The following is a 15,789-nucleotide window of genomic DNA, read 5'->3' as shown; positions in this document are numbered from 1 at the left end:
CCCGCTGAGGCATCACAATGACAAGCCATACAGTACAACCTGCAAACATTTCCGTCAACAACAAGCAGTCGCTGTGCTCGTATACACAAGCATAAATATTTGTTCAACCTATTCATTAACAAAACTAAATTTACTTTTTTTATTTTAATATCTGATTTCGGGAGGCACATATCTAATTTCATTGAAAGAAATGTCAATGACTTAACAGATATAGGTAAACGACTATAATAAATAAACACCGGCCTGTTCCGTCCAATTAGCACTTTTATTCATTCATCCTACTAATATTATAAATGTGAATTTGATTTTGAATGTTTGTTTGTTACGCTTTCACGCCTTAACTACTTAACCGATCATCATTAAATTTTGCATACACGTTGTCAGGGGTACAGAAAGGACATATGAAATATTTCATCAAAAAATAAATTATAGTTTAATAAACTAAAAGAAAACTTTAACAGCAAATCTAACTAATATATCGCTGGGTGTAGTTATTTTTCGTTGCTGTGAGCAATCCGTTAGCATGAATTGTATGTATATTTTTTTACTGGCAAAAAATCTTATCAAATTTAAAAATCTAAAAAAAAAATTGGTGAAAGGGTCTACGGAATACAAAAAATGAACCACCTACATGCGATCCTGCTTCGAATGGTGATAGTCCCATACCGGTACGTTTAGTCGTGTTTACGTGATTGCACCTCAAAGCAGAAGAATTTTCATCATTTATATATATACTAGCTTTCCGACCCGGCTTCGCACTGCTATAATACAGGGAAAAGAAGACCAAATATCCCATTTACAGTAATAATAAATTAAATACCATGGCAATTAATTTATTACAATGTTTTTTAATGTATAGAAGAGAAAACGAATAGCACCGATGGTTTCCCGACTCTCGAGCACGCAACGTACAACTGGTGTACCCTTACTTCGCTTCGGCTGTCTGCAGGCAGTACACTCTTGCGCCGCTCATTTTATATGCCCCTCCTTGTGGGTATGCCACTGCAGCGCCTCGAATGAAAAAAGAAATCAAAGCGATGCCCATTGCTATGGAGACGAAGTAACCACTGTTGCACGGGCTTAACCACCCTTGGGAGCTGATTTTCGGAAAACATCATCCTGCGTAACATAAGGAACACTACTGTCAAGTTTCAAGTCTGTAGGATATATACTTGGAAAAAAGAGCATTTTTTTATATTTAAATTCCTCACAAAATTTCAACGGTGATGAGGACTGCACTAACAATGAAATAGTCGTCATAGATACGAATGAAGCATCAACAATGCTACAGCCGTTGCGATGGTGATTTTTTACCAATTTATCACAACATACACCTCTAAACCTCTAAAATTATCAGTGTTTTTTACTATATTATGCATGTTTTATACATATAGACCTTCCTCTTGAATCAATCTATCTATTTAAAAAAATGCATCAAAATTCATTGCGTAGTTTTAAAGATCTAAGCATACATAATGACAGTCAGACAGCGGGAAGCGACTTTGTTTTATACTATGTAAGATATACATAGATTACAAGCGGAGTTAATAAGGGATGTTAATTAACTGTAGGTAAAATTTTATATGTAGTGGGATCTTAAATTCGCAACAAGGCAGAACCTGTGACTCTACTAACACAAACTCCGCTATTTCTTTTCTTCTCCAACACTTAACCCTGATTTATGTTGTGTAGTTTTTTTCTTTTGTAAATATTTAACCTTTACCCGTATTGAACAACAACCTGAATTAAATGGGTTAATTATATTATTAATTAATTGAATTTAATAGTTTTTTCTTCCTGTGTCGACCGACAACCTGAATTGAATGACAAAATCTACTTAAAACTGAGCGAAGCTGTGGGATAAAGCTAGGAAGTAATAAATGTGATGGATATTATTTTTATTGTATTTTAAGAAATGAATGTATTATGTATCATTTATTCATTTCTTGTTCTACGAACTGCTGAAAATGTTTTATTTATATACACATGTACATACAAACACAAACACTCACACATATTAGGTGTCTTCATATGTTTGTGTGTGTGTATGTATATGTATATGTATGTGTGTGTGTGTGTATGTATGTATGTATATATATATATATACATACATACATACATAAGCGCGCAAGTAAAGAATATATATATATATATACACATACATACATATATATATATATATATATATATATATATATATATATATATATATATATATTCTTTACTTGCGCGCTTCCAGTTGTTAGGCTAATATTACACTATGCTTTTCTGGCGCTGTGGCAAAAACTTACACTGAATATATATTACTTTTGACACGAGTAACCAAAAAATTTACTTAATCTTATGTGAAGTATAAACATACTGACTACTTGTAAAACTTTTATTTTATAAAATTAGTTGTATAATTCTTTATTTTTTTAATTTTTAGATCAGATTTTTCTAATGAAAAAGGTGTGGGACTAAGTAAGTTGTATGGTTGGTTCAGATTTAGCATGTTTTCTTTAAAGAAGCAGTACAAATACTAGAGACCGGAAAAATTCGCTGATTCTTTCAGCGATAGGCTAAAATTCAAATAAATATACCTTTTAGATGATTTTGCTATTTGCTTACTGTTCATCTGGACAAATCTCAACCAATTATAAACCCTCAACCAAAAAAGGATCGAATCACAGACAAACCAGCTGGGACGACTTACAAGTCAGCAGCCAATGAACTTGCGTTATTTGCCCGAGCGTACAGGAGAATGTGCAGTCTATCCTAAAGGCCATTGAAACTGCGAATTTTTCCGGTCCCTACAGAAAACTGATATCAAAATGAATGTTAAATTTGAACAATTTCTTATATCTATTTTTTAAATTTAACTTTATTTAATTATTGCTGTAGAAATGTGGTAACAATAACAGATGGACTGGGTTAACATTCAAAAGTGATGTTAACTTGTGAGAATTATAGTATATTATATTTCAATAGCACGTGTGCGCCACGTTCCGGTGCAACCATGCAGTAATAAAATAGTAAGTGAATCAATGAATTATTCCTTTTTTTTTTTTTGACACATTAAATAGTCATAATTGATTCTACACAAAAATATCACCAAGAAAGTATTGAAATACATATTATTTCATTCCGAACTTAAATCGAAACTGAAATTTTAACACCACACACAATTGTACAAATACAAACATATTAAAAATGTAAATCTACTTAAATATTTGTTTTAAAGCAAATTTAATTAAAACGGAAAGGTTTGAACCGAGTAGGAATTTGAATAATTAAAACTTATTGGCAGTTTCTAAAGAGCAATGTGTGCAAATACACCAAGGGCCTTTCACGACTGCAGTGAAGAAAGCATCGACAATGCAATAGCTGCGGTCAGTAGGAATAACACGGAATAGAGACTATACAGGAATCAGTCAAATTTAAAGTCATGCTACAAAGTAAGTATGCTGTTGATTAAAACAAAAACTTTTAAGTGTTTTGTAAGGAATTTCCGAATAGAAAAAAATTTGATATGAAGAAAAAAGAACTAATATAATATAAAGAAAACAATATATGCAGAAGAGGCATGTGAGGGGAGTATGTTTTTAAAATAATAGTTTTACAATTTATGAAAACCTGGATTAGTCGTGTTGTCGAGGTGTATATAATGGCGTAAAGATCATTTAACATGAAATAAAGGAAACTTTATTAAATTCTGATAAGGGAAAATTGACCCCCTTTCCTTTCCTTTCCTCTCTTCCAGAGAATCTATGTAACAAATTAACGTCTCCGAGCAACACGAAAGACAGACAGAAAAACACTAATGTATTATTGTAATAGACAGAATTGTTAAAAAATGCATAGCAAAACAGATTTTAAAATATATGCATTGCTCTTAAAAGTAGAGAAACTTTAATATACATTTATTGTAAAGAAAGATGGTTTGATAAGTTAGCAAAACGTAGTTAGGTACACACTGATGGCTAGCGTCTCCCTTCTGAGCTCCGTGGGCGTCGCTGACAGCAAATAAAGACGAGACTACAATCGCATTAATTAATAAGGTACATGTAAATGAAAGACTGTAACGCTATAGGCGTATAAGCTTGACAGGAGCAAGGCACTGAGACTAGGGATTGCAATACAGCTAAGTGGAATCCCGTAATCCCACGGGATCCAGCACCATCTGAAGGCCTGGAGGATCCCGCACTGGCTTGTGGATCCACATTGTGAATTTGTCGACAAATCGCACAAAATTCAGTCAAATTTGCCGCTCTTTGAATCGCTTAGCGCGACGTTGCCGCTCCGTCGCCGCTCCGTCGCCGCATAGCCGCCAGTTGGCATTTGACTCACGCAATAAACATGGGTGGTTTCGCGAACAATCCGTCGTCGTGTTAGTAAAGTATATTTTTGTTTACGTTCATTTAAATAATTTCTGCCTTTACCTTCATTCAAGATAATCCCATTGAATTGTGGTAACTTTTTAGAGAAATTTTATTAGCTATTCAGGTAAGGTGTATTACATTAATTCTTGTACAAAACCTAATCTATTATTTTTAACTGCGGGGACTAGTAAAGTATGGCTCTTTCAAAACCACATCAGAAGAATTTTGGTGACAGTAATGTTAAAGGTTAATGGCATTAATTAAATACGTCTGAAGGCCTAATGTGTTCTCAATTTTTTAAAATCAGTCAACATTATATCACTGGCTTAAGAACCCGCTTAAAAACAAAGCGATGCTTATAAATAGGTCAGTTACGTCCATTTATAAATAAAGATACCAAAGCATCCACGTTAAAAAATGAAGATATTGAAGAAGAAATACTCAAAAACAAAAGTAAAACTATCAGACGGATATTTGATAAAAGAAAATTTGGTGTGGCTTCTTACTACAATATTAAAACATAAACACAATTAATTTATTCATTCAAATGTTTTCTGAACAAAACATTACTGCAACCCGTTATTTTCAAAGCCTTGTTTTCGCCAAACGAAAACTAAGCACAGAGTGTCTCACAAAAATGAAAGTAACTTTCCCGCAAAGTAAATCAAACCGGAGGCTTCCAACAAGAAAGTTAAAATCACGTATAGTGAAAGAGGAATTAATTTCTTACATATGTAAGGTTTAATTCAATACAATAAAAGATTAACTAAGCCTATTTGTATTTGTAAACATTAAGTGGCGCTCACCCGTCATGACAAATAAAACAAGTGTGAAATGGACGGCGTGTGCATTTTACACCTTTAAATCTTATAAAATGAACGCACTTTTGTATGTTGGAAGTGAATCCACAAATAAGGCGTTTATAAATTATTGATTTGTATAAACAAAAAATTGCGTCTTCTTGGTTAGAACTTTTGCAATTATTTTTAATGATGTTACATTACATGACACTTGTGTTGCCTTCTTTAAGCAACAACTAAATCTGATTTTTTTTGTTAAATGTATATTTCTGTATTCACTTAAATATAGGACAAGAAAACAATGACATTAAATTTTTTTTGCTACCTTTAAATATTTGAAATGACTCTTTATGTATATACCATACGTTGCCAAACATTTCTAAAAATAATAATTTCATCATATGAGAATAATTGTCATTAATTTTTTTTAATTGTATGAAGATTTACATACCAGCATTCTGTATATTTTTATGACATGTTCAGTGAGATTGAAAAGTTAAAGAATAGAAATGGTATTTGAACATAAAGACTTCCTGCTAGCTGCAGAGGAGATCAGTCACCTAATGGGCTTGGAAGTGTAAAGACAGCGGTGGATGTTTTGTTGTTTTCCCGAGGTTCAAATACCTTAATTATTGAATTAATTGACACTAATAACTTTTTTTAATGTGACTGGTTTCAAATACGTCTTAATATAAGTTATATTTATAAATAGTTGTCTGAAGAAAAGAGAATGAAAAAAGAATTCATAATTTTTGTAATTTATTTCAATTTTTTTAATATTTGAATCTTTCAGTTTCTAGGTAAAATTGGAATCTAGGATTCAAATTTCACTCGAAGCATCAAATTCTACCTGAGTTATGGAACTTTATTAGATCTGTTATTTTTATGTCAAAGTAATACGTCAAAGTCGGGTAGAACCCAACTTTAACAACAATAACAACTCTAAATTATGTTTTTGACTCGCCAGACCTTACTACTTGCAAGAATTCAGAAATTTGTTAGTCCATGAAAATGTTATGTTATGTTATGTTATGTTTTAATGTTAAAATATTCAAGTTAACCATCATGAAAATATTTGTTAAAATGCTACTTTCCTTATTCATTTAATTTAAAGGGATTTTGTAACTGGTAAAAATAACGACAAAATGTTTGTGACTGCAGAAGTTACACTAATTATTTTGGCAACCAAAGCCTAGTACACTTAAAAAATACAGCAGTATGAATCAGTCCACCGAGAAATATATTCAGGCAATATTTTGTATGGTTACGAAAAAAAAATACTTAAATTTGTTTTCAGGCTAATTTTTTCATATAAAATTTAAAACAAAGTTTTTAATTTTTGATGAGTCTAGAGAAATTGTTTTAAAATAAAATTATGAAGTAGGGGCCTATTAAGCGTAACACAAATAAATTATTGATAGTAAAAGTAAGCTCAGGAACAGTATAATTAATGTAGAAGGTTATAAAATTAGTTCTTAAAATAACGACTCTCTTAAACAATTAACGTTATTGAGTTAAAATAAGATAGGATGGCTGGTCGCTACAGCAGTATCAAATATAATTTCGATACACAACTCATAAACTTTGTACGAGTTTTTGGCATTGTTTTCTTGATAATCCAATACATGATCAAACTCTATTCGACAATCCGTTTGAAGTGTACAAAACTATGTCGCTAAGATTTTTTTTTTTCTCATTTCCATTGGCCTACAACACAAACTCTAGATGATTTACTTACAAATAACAAATGGTTGAAGTAATATCTTGTAACGTGTAATGAAACCATTGAACTATGAAGTATATATTTTAAATTTGCATGATTATAAAGTCCTGCAGTAAATAATAAAATTTACATATACAAAAAAAACTTATGAAATATGTTGATTCAAACTTATGTCAAAAGATAGACCCATAAGCTGCTAAGTATGAATTTATTAGACCAATTTTTAAACTACAATAATACAATTTAACTGTGAATTGCACATAACGAAAACTTAAAAAAAAGTTTCACTGTGAATTTATTGGCTAACTTTCTGTGTTTTATGGGATGATTATGCATTTTCTATAAGACGTCCACTAGCCGTACTCTTAATGCATTTTATTACACGTAATACTTCAGCGAACAAACATTATTATTGAACATTGGACTGTGAATTAATTTTTCGTTTCACAAATGACCAATAAAGTGGAGTTTTATCAATTAAACAAAATAACATATAAATTTAAAATATTTGTTTTAGTTACGCAGTTTAAAACACGAAGAGTTTCTTTGGTGTTCCCTATTACAAAGAATAATCCAATCATATTGTTCCCAGTTTTAAAACCATGCAATCAAAACTACCCATCAAGTTTTAGGCATTACTAGCTAATTTAAATGGCCTTTATTTCCATCATATTAGTAATTGGACGTTAACTTTATTGTTTAATTCAGTTGAAGTAATTTTTTGTTAGATTGTGCTTCAAATAATTTAGGCTATTTTTTTATATCATAGTTCAACTTTGTGTTTCAATTGGAGATAAGCTAATTTTTTACTATACTACAGTTAATAGTACATAACATTTATTTCTCACAGATGTTCTTTGTTAAATGTACATACTGTGTGGAAATGCCATAGTTAATAAAAAAGGTTTATAAAAATGTAGTATTTAAAGTAACCAATAGAAAGCACTTGTGGTAAAAATGGTTAGGTATTCATCTCCATCTAGTGGGCAAAATTCACAACACATTTCTACAAACCATAAATTAAAATTACAACACTATTTTTGATAACTAGCCACTTATCCTAGCAGTAAGCAAAACTTCTCAAGTAAATGAATTATGAGACATGTTGTTTTTCTGACTTGCCTCACATATAGTTCTGTAAAAGAAAACAAACATTTTGTTTTGCTGTTAATGCTTCCTTGTTTGCTGATTTAGTCAAATGTATCAGTATTACAAATTGATGTGTTTTCATTCTGAGGAAAGTATTTCATGAGAATGGGTTAGACTACTTATAATAATGTACATCTAAAATTGGTTGAGACAGTAATGGATCTCACACCAAACTGAGATGTATTATTGTTTTTGGGCATTGTTTGGAAGCTTTTTCTGTCCAATAATTGAACTGATAATTTTTTTTCCAACTGTGAAACATCAATATGAACATGATGTATGTTTTATACTTTATGCTATATATTCAACCCCTGTTAACAAAAAAGATCCAACAAATTTTTTTATAAAGTCTCATAATTTTATTTTAATAGTAACCTTGATAAAGCATTACTGTTAACATTACATGAAAGAATTACAAAATATTCTTAAGAGCCAGATTATTATTCTATTTCAGATTTTAATACTCAATATGTAGTGAAATCACACGGTTGTAGTGGTTGTAAAAATTAAAATATAACTTTTAATTCACTTTTCTTATGGACAAACATTACACTACTCTCAAGCTATGAAAATAGCTTTACTTTATTTGAAAATTATTTCAATATGATTTTGTAGTTATACTCCAAAATTAATCATTTCAGTAAATATGTAAATGGAATTAAATTCAAAAGCTACTTATAGTTTTTTATTACACAGTTACTTTAAGTGAAAAAATGTTATTCCTTTGATACACAGCACTTTAGAATCTTACTATTACATATCAACTTAACACAGATGCCATATTAATTTTACTGTCTTTTGTTTTCTACTTTAGTGAAGAGCAGTACAATGTAAACAACACTAATGAAAAACATAATCTAACACAGTTTTTAGTACACATGATTGAGAATTACTCAAAAACATTACAGAATGTTTTCCAACACGTCCCCTTAATTCTCAATGTTCAGTGTTAATCTGTTTCATTAAAACTATCCCATTCACGAAAAGCTCAAATCTTACTTTTGATAAGAGTTTTTTTTTTTTTTTTTTTTTTTTGTAAAATATCCGCTATATGTTTCTCACTGGGACAATAAAACACTTTCAGCAATCTTTTTGTTACCTTTTCGTGAATATAGTGAAACCTGACGTCAATATGTTTTGACCTAAGTATGATCACCCCATTCTTTGCTAAACTTATGACACTATCAATGAACATTTTAGTCATGATCTCTTGACCCAGAATTTCATGTAGGACAGTTTTCAGATTCACAAGTTCTTTTGTACATTCTGTGGCAATGTACTCGGCTTCTGCGGTAGAGTGTGCGACTTGTGCCCCAGCTGATTGGTCCCCCACAGTAGTAGATGACATATTCGATGGTACTTCTTGTCTGTCACCTGCAAAGTTTGAGTTGCAGTAGCCTTTCAATTCTGTTGACAAATCACCTGTGAATCTTATTCCTAGGTCAGTGGTCCCTTAGGTATTTTTCATTTTTTCTGCTGCACATGTTAACTGCATATATGATATTTGGTCTTGTTTTATTTGATGGGTAGAGAAGTCTGCCCAGCAGTTCTCAGTATGGAAAAGCATGGTTTATTTCTGTTTCATCTTCATTCACCACATTCACAGCAGGTGTGGATAGAGTTTTGACACCACTCAGATTAAAATCCTTCTGTTCTAGTGAGTGCCATTCCAAGGAATTTTCTTGGTAGTTTCTTGAATCTTGATTTTGAATTCTCCTTTAATATTTTTCAGCAGTTTCTCAAGATTTTTTTTTCTGTTTTTACCTATGACTATGCAATCATCCACATACAACCCAAGTATCATATAGTTCTGATCTCAGTTAACTGAGTCTTTTACATGTTCTTATTCTGGCGTTCCATCTTTGAGGAGCCTGCTTCATACCATACAGAGGTTTATCAAGTTGACAGATGCCATCTGTGTTGATACCCTCAGGTGGATACATGTATGCTGGTTCTTCCAATTGACCATATAGAAACACTGTCTTAATGTCAAAGGTTTGCAGAACATAGCCTTTACCTTGGGCCTTTGCAAGCAGAGCTCTCATAGATCCACAGTTCAGTACACTGGGCTATATATGTCCTCATAGTCAATACGTGCTTCCTGATGGCAGCCTCGCGTAACTAGTCTTGCCTTGTGGTGTCTATCGTCTTTGGTCTTGAAAACCCATTTACTTGTTAGTATTTCCTTTCCTTCAGGTACTTCATCCCTTGCTATTGTAGTCCATGTTTTATTGTCGAGAAGTGATGCAATTTCCTCTTGAATGACTCTTTTACAATTCTCCCCATCAGGTCCTGACATTTCTTCTTGGTATGTCAGCATTACATAGTCTTCGTATCTTTGTGGTAGTTTTTTGTTTCTTCAAAACCATGGAATAGCATTTTGTTATCAGAGTTGTCAAAAGTTTCTTTTCCGTATATTTCATCTTATCCCCTCCTTGCAACTCTGGCAACTGTTGGTAGTTAACTGCTTCATTGTCACTCTTGCTTTCTGTATCATTTAATACCAGAACTGACTGGAGAATCTTCTCCGCTGTTGCCCTTACAGTTTTTCACAAATTATTCATTTCTCTGTACGACTATTTCTTTTTTGATTTCATCCTAGAGTCAATAGGCAGTCCTGGTATATCCAACAAAGATTAATTTTTCATTCCTTGGTTTCAGTTTTGAGAGGTGTCTGTTGATTTGTGCGTATGCTTTACAACCGAAAACTTTTAAGTTGCTCAGGTCAGGTGTTTTTGTTGCACCACAGTTCAGCTGGTTGTTTTTTCAATATCTTTAGTTGGACTTCTGATCATATGATATGTGGCTGTGAGTGCTGTTCGTTCCAGTTTTTCATCCCTACCAGAGTCCTGTTAGAACATTCATCTGTTTCTTGTTGCTGGGGAGTGTTCGGCAAGGAAGTATCTAGAACTATTCCTTCATCGCTTGTCCAGCTCCTGGGTCTTTTGTTTATCTATTCTCTGCCATTGTCAATCCAGAGTTGGTGAGTCTCATATTTTGTCTTTGTTTTACCACTTCGTAAAGTGCTGGATAACCACTGCGGAGATTTCAGTTTTGGACTCTAAAACATATATTTCTAAAAAATGAGTGAAGTAGTCAATGAAGGACAGAATGTATCGCTTTCCATTCCAAGAGGACGGAGTCATGGGGCCAACCAAATCAGGCCGTTTGGCCTTTGTTCATTTGCTGCCGAACAGAAGCCTTGTTTGCTTCCCTTGAATACAAATTTTGCAAGGTGGACTCACAGTATGCTCACCAGACCAATTTATACCATCAACTATTTAAAATAGATTTTTGAGATAACCGTGGCTAATATGACACAACCTTCTGTGCCATATATTTTGTGTTTTTGCATGGTCAACAGTTAGGGCTTCTGGCTTGGACTTAAGTCAAGTGTTGTCTTCCTGCCTCTAAGAAAAATTTCATTGTCTTTTACGATTGTGACTTCATTTTCTGTAAAGCTCACTTCACTGCCATTGCGAGTGATGTCATCTACAGAAATAATGTTCTTACGGGGGGAATTTGCAGTTAACATTTTTGACCGATTGACCCACCCCAACCCCTATACCAGAGGTTCCCAAACTTTTTCAGTTCGCTGCGCACTTACATGTTTAGTATTTTGTCGTACCGCTCTAGTCAAAATATGTGTACAATGATAAAAAAAAAAGATAATAAAGTTTTTTTTATGACACTGGGCACAGATCTCTAAAACAACCACAATATGACGCTCACATAGGAATATATATACTTATGTATTATATATATATATTATTAGGGCATTCTCTTGTGACATGACCTATTCCAGAGCGAGTGAAGCTCGTAATGGTGGATTTACTGTGGCCAGTGTTTGTTTTATTGTTCAGGTTAAAGTTGGACAGAAGTCTATCAGATCCACATTGGAAGCATTTTGATGGCTGTTTTGAATGCAAGGACATCATTTTCATCCTTAGAACTGCTGGTGGCACATCTTTTCTCTTCTGTGATCAGTCTTGTACTCAGGTTTGCCAGGGTTTTATTAACCAGTGGAGTAGATTCCCATGCATTGTGAAAATTGTTGTAGACTTCAGGCAGAGTTGTCAGAATTTTAGAGATGAGTATAGGTTCAAGAATGTCATTGTTTAATTTTATTGTATTCAGTCAGAATACCAGGTTTTCTAATTTACTTATGTGTGTTACCATGTCAGTACCAGAAGTGTACTTGTAGTCAATTTAAGTCAAAGAAATCTTGCAGCAATTCAAAATTCTATTGTAAAGCATCACGCTCCTATATGTCATAGTCTAGAGTACATCTCAGAAGCACTGCAACAAGTCGATGTGTGTGTGATAGGTTTTTTTGTCAAACGTGGGTATTATGATTTTCTGAGCTTAGCATATTTTTCTTTAAAACTGGCAAACTCATCTTTGTATTTGGGTTTTTTTTGTACCTACAACCACTCATCACAACCCTTGGGGTAAACATAACATTAACTTTAAATTTCCATAACTGCAAATCATCTGGTTCTTTAATTGAAAGTTCACCTCTCTAATGAGTATCTATATTCTTTACTGTCTCTCTTGAACTCTTCACAAGCTGCAGGTTGTTTCTTGTACCACTGCATATGATTCTCTATTTTAACCAGAGACTCTCACTTTTGTACCTTGCCCCATAACCTGTTAAGATTTATAAGCAGCTTTTAGTTTTTATTACACATTTACTTTCTACAAAGTGATGAAGTGTTTCTTTTTATACACAGTTCATGGTAATTTTAATATTACATATAAACTCGATGCCGTCATATTATTTTACTATGTTTTGTTTTATAACTTAGTCAAGAGCAGTACAATGTAAATATCACATATGGAAAACAGACCTAACACAGTTTTTAGTACACACAATTGAGAATTATTTGAAAACATTATAGTTTGTTTTCCAACAAATGTATCTTTTACATTTAAAAAGAACTGCTTATAAAAGTTGACATTTTATCTGTTTGTTATAGGTTTCAAAGAAACGTGCAGCAGAGAAAATGTTAGAAGATTTAAAGAAACTGCCTCCAATTTCCCCTACCAAATTTACAGCTACTATGGCTCGACTTAAACGGAAAACGAATCCTGGGAAGAAAAAGACTCGTAATCTCATCAAGGTATATCAGCAGGTTAGCAATTTATTAACTTTTTCTATTTAATAAATAATTTTTTAGAAATTAATGTTATTACCAACTAAGATAAATGTGTGACTTTGTTATTCTGTGGTTTAGTTTTCAGGTATTGATGAAATCTCAAACAGTCTTTATTGCTTCAACAAAAAACTGTGTTTTAGATTCCCATCATTTTAAGTTTTTTAACTTAAGAGGGTCAACATGATATCCTACAACAGTGGTTCCCAACCTTTTTGACCTGCAGAGTCAACCTTCCATTCCATGTCTCAAAAGTTAATGGGTTTAAGTTATAATAAATTTTACATTGTGAGTGAAACAATTAAGAAGGGTTATAAAACTGTAATATTTAATAAGACACATGTGATTGCAAATTTTATATAGTTTCTTTTTATTTAATGTTCATTTTGATGAAAACTTTGTGGTTCTGGATTTAAGTTCAAAATAGCAAGTGTATATTTAACTGTAGGTTATCCCTGCTTTCTAAATAGATTTTTAAAAATGTACACAAGGTTTTTTTTTTCTCTCAATAAAATACTTAAAAAAACACAAAGAAGTGAGCTAGATCTGTAATAATTCATGTAGAGTTTAATTCCAGTATTATATTGGGGACGATATTGGTTTCATTCCTTAAAAAAAATGTTAATTCCAGTTCATCATACAAACATGGTTTGAAATATTTTTGTATTTGAATCAAAAAATTTCAAATTTGGTCTGTTTATGCAGTATAAGATTTTATTTACCATCTTACCAGTCATAAAAGTATCTGTTTTGGAGAAAACTTTCACAGTAATAAAAATTTTCAATCAATTTTGATTATTGTGTACAGCTCTTTATTTTCAAACAAGAATTAAAATGCATTATAATATATTATTATCAAGCCAGTATGTATGTTTGTATAATGAAATACAGAATGTAATTTGTGTAGTCTTGACCAATTTGTTACATTGAAAACAATAATGTGTGCTGTTAAAATTTAATACTGTATAACCCCGGTTATTCGCAACTTGATTATCCAATTTGCAACTTACCCACAATTTTTATCTGCTTGTGTTAGTTTTTTAATGGAAACAACTGTTCTTGAATCATATATAGGCCACTTGTTAAATGTAGAATTGCAAGCTCTTATCTTTTTCCTATTAAACATTGACATAAAAAAGTTTTATTATGTTTTTTTCATCATTTTCAATAATAGGTTAGGTTTTCTGTTTCAGTGTAAATAATGGCTGTTGGAACGTTTCAGAGGTAGTAATATGTTACCAATGCGTTGTTTTGCCCTTATTTCTCATTAGTTCATGTTTTTAATTATATCTTTTAATTAACCTAATTTAAACTTTAATAGCCACTAAAAGTCATTATTACCTTTTTGGTTAAATTTTCAGTTGTAGTCATAGTTTGTTATTATCCTTTGTTTAAAAGCATGATGATGCAATGTGAGAATGAGAGAGAATGAGAGAGGCAGGTGTGCCCTGAAGTGCAAGAGAGAGACAGAAATGGTAGTTCCCCACCAAGCTTGGGAACTCAAGGACAAATATATAATCAGAATTGGAAAGAGACAGAAGGAAAAACTCCCAGTGTCATGTATGTAGAGTTTTTTAATTTCTTGTAACTTGTATTTGGATTGGCTGATTTTTGAAAGTGTGTTTTAAGCTTCTATGTAATTGGTTGTGGGGGGCACGTGAACATTTCTTTCCTCTATGGATGGAGGTAGTCAGGTCTGTAACTCAGTTAAGTCACAGTGTATGATCATGGTACCAAATGGTCATGGCCGGGCGATGGCTTGAACTTAAATATAGTTTAAAAGCAATTTTGTCTGCTAGGTCCAGGCTGCACCGACTTAGAAAATTGTTTGAACTTTTCATCTAGAATTCGTTGACTGTAGTCGTATCGGTGTTAAGCCCCTAACGAGGTAAATGTGAGTGGTTTTGTCATTGTTAAAGTATGTTACTTGGCTTGTACCATGTGAAATTATGGGATTTAATAACATTAATAAATAACCTTTTCATGGGTCATTTTGGTACCAGTTTAAAGTAAATTGTTTTCTCAAATCAACAAACTATTTTTTGTTATGTGTTGTGAATTATCTGGAACAGTTTTGTGATCGGAAGATGGCGGTCTTTGTGCTAATATGAATTTTCGCTAACGGATAATAAAAATGATTAAAAATCATTCATTGTTCTCGAAAGACTTATTCTCATCATGAATCATTTAGAGCAACGTTTTTACCAAATTGGAAAAGTATCTTTGAAATGAACAAGTTCTTTAAGTTTTTTTTGAGTGTGCAATTCAGACCAATTTTGAGCTAGCTGGGAGGTGTGTGTTGTAACAAACTTTGTTAACTACATCACTATTATAGTAGTATTTTGCTCCTGTAATATTTCAGTTTGTAAAAGTACTTAATATTTAAGATCAAATGAACTTTTTTAAAAAAATACAAACTTTTGTGTTCTTTGTTTACGTAGTCAAAGCCCGCATAAACAGACTGTACACCTGCGGGCCCCGTTCGCCAAGCTGCCATGTCTCACTTCTGCTTGTTGCGCTGGCTTAGTATCACCTGTGTCCGCCTGTTTTTTGTATTTTCACCTGTTGTACAGTTCTGATATATTTGAGTGCTCACATTT

At 32.4% G+C, this 15,789-nt stretch overlaps 1 protein-coding gene across 1 annotated transcript in view; it reads left to right on the top strand.

Annotated features, from left to right (window-relative positions):
* LOC134529333 (double-stranded RNA-binding protein Staufen homolog 2) overlaps positions 1-15,789 on the top strand; it is a 277,320-nt gene that overhangs the window by 133,332 nt on the left and 128,199 nt on the right. The window contains exon 9 of the mRNA XM_063363291.1: positions 13,013-13,168. Coding sequence (XP_063219361.1) covers positions 13,013-13,168 — 156 coding nt within the window. The remainder of the gene's footprint in view (positions 1-13,012; positions 13,169-15,789) is intronic.

This window comes from Bacillus rossius, chromosome 2, assembly GCF_032445375.1.
Source record: "Bacillus rossius redtenbacheri isolate Brsri chromosome 2, Brsri_v3, whole genome shotgun sequence".
In the NCBI taxonomy this organism is placed as follows: Eukaryota; Metazoa; Arthropoda; class Insecta; order Phasmatodea; family Bacillidae; genus Bacillus; species Bacillus rossius.
The sequence above is the reverse complement of the archived record's forward strand: the minus strand, read 5'-3'. Positions and strand labels throughout refer to the sequence as shown.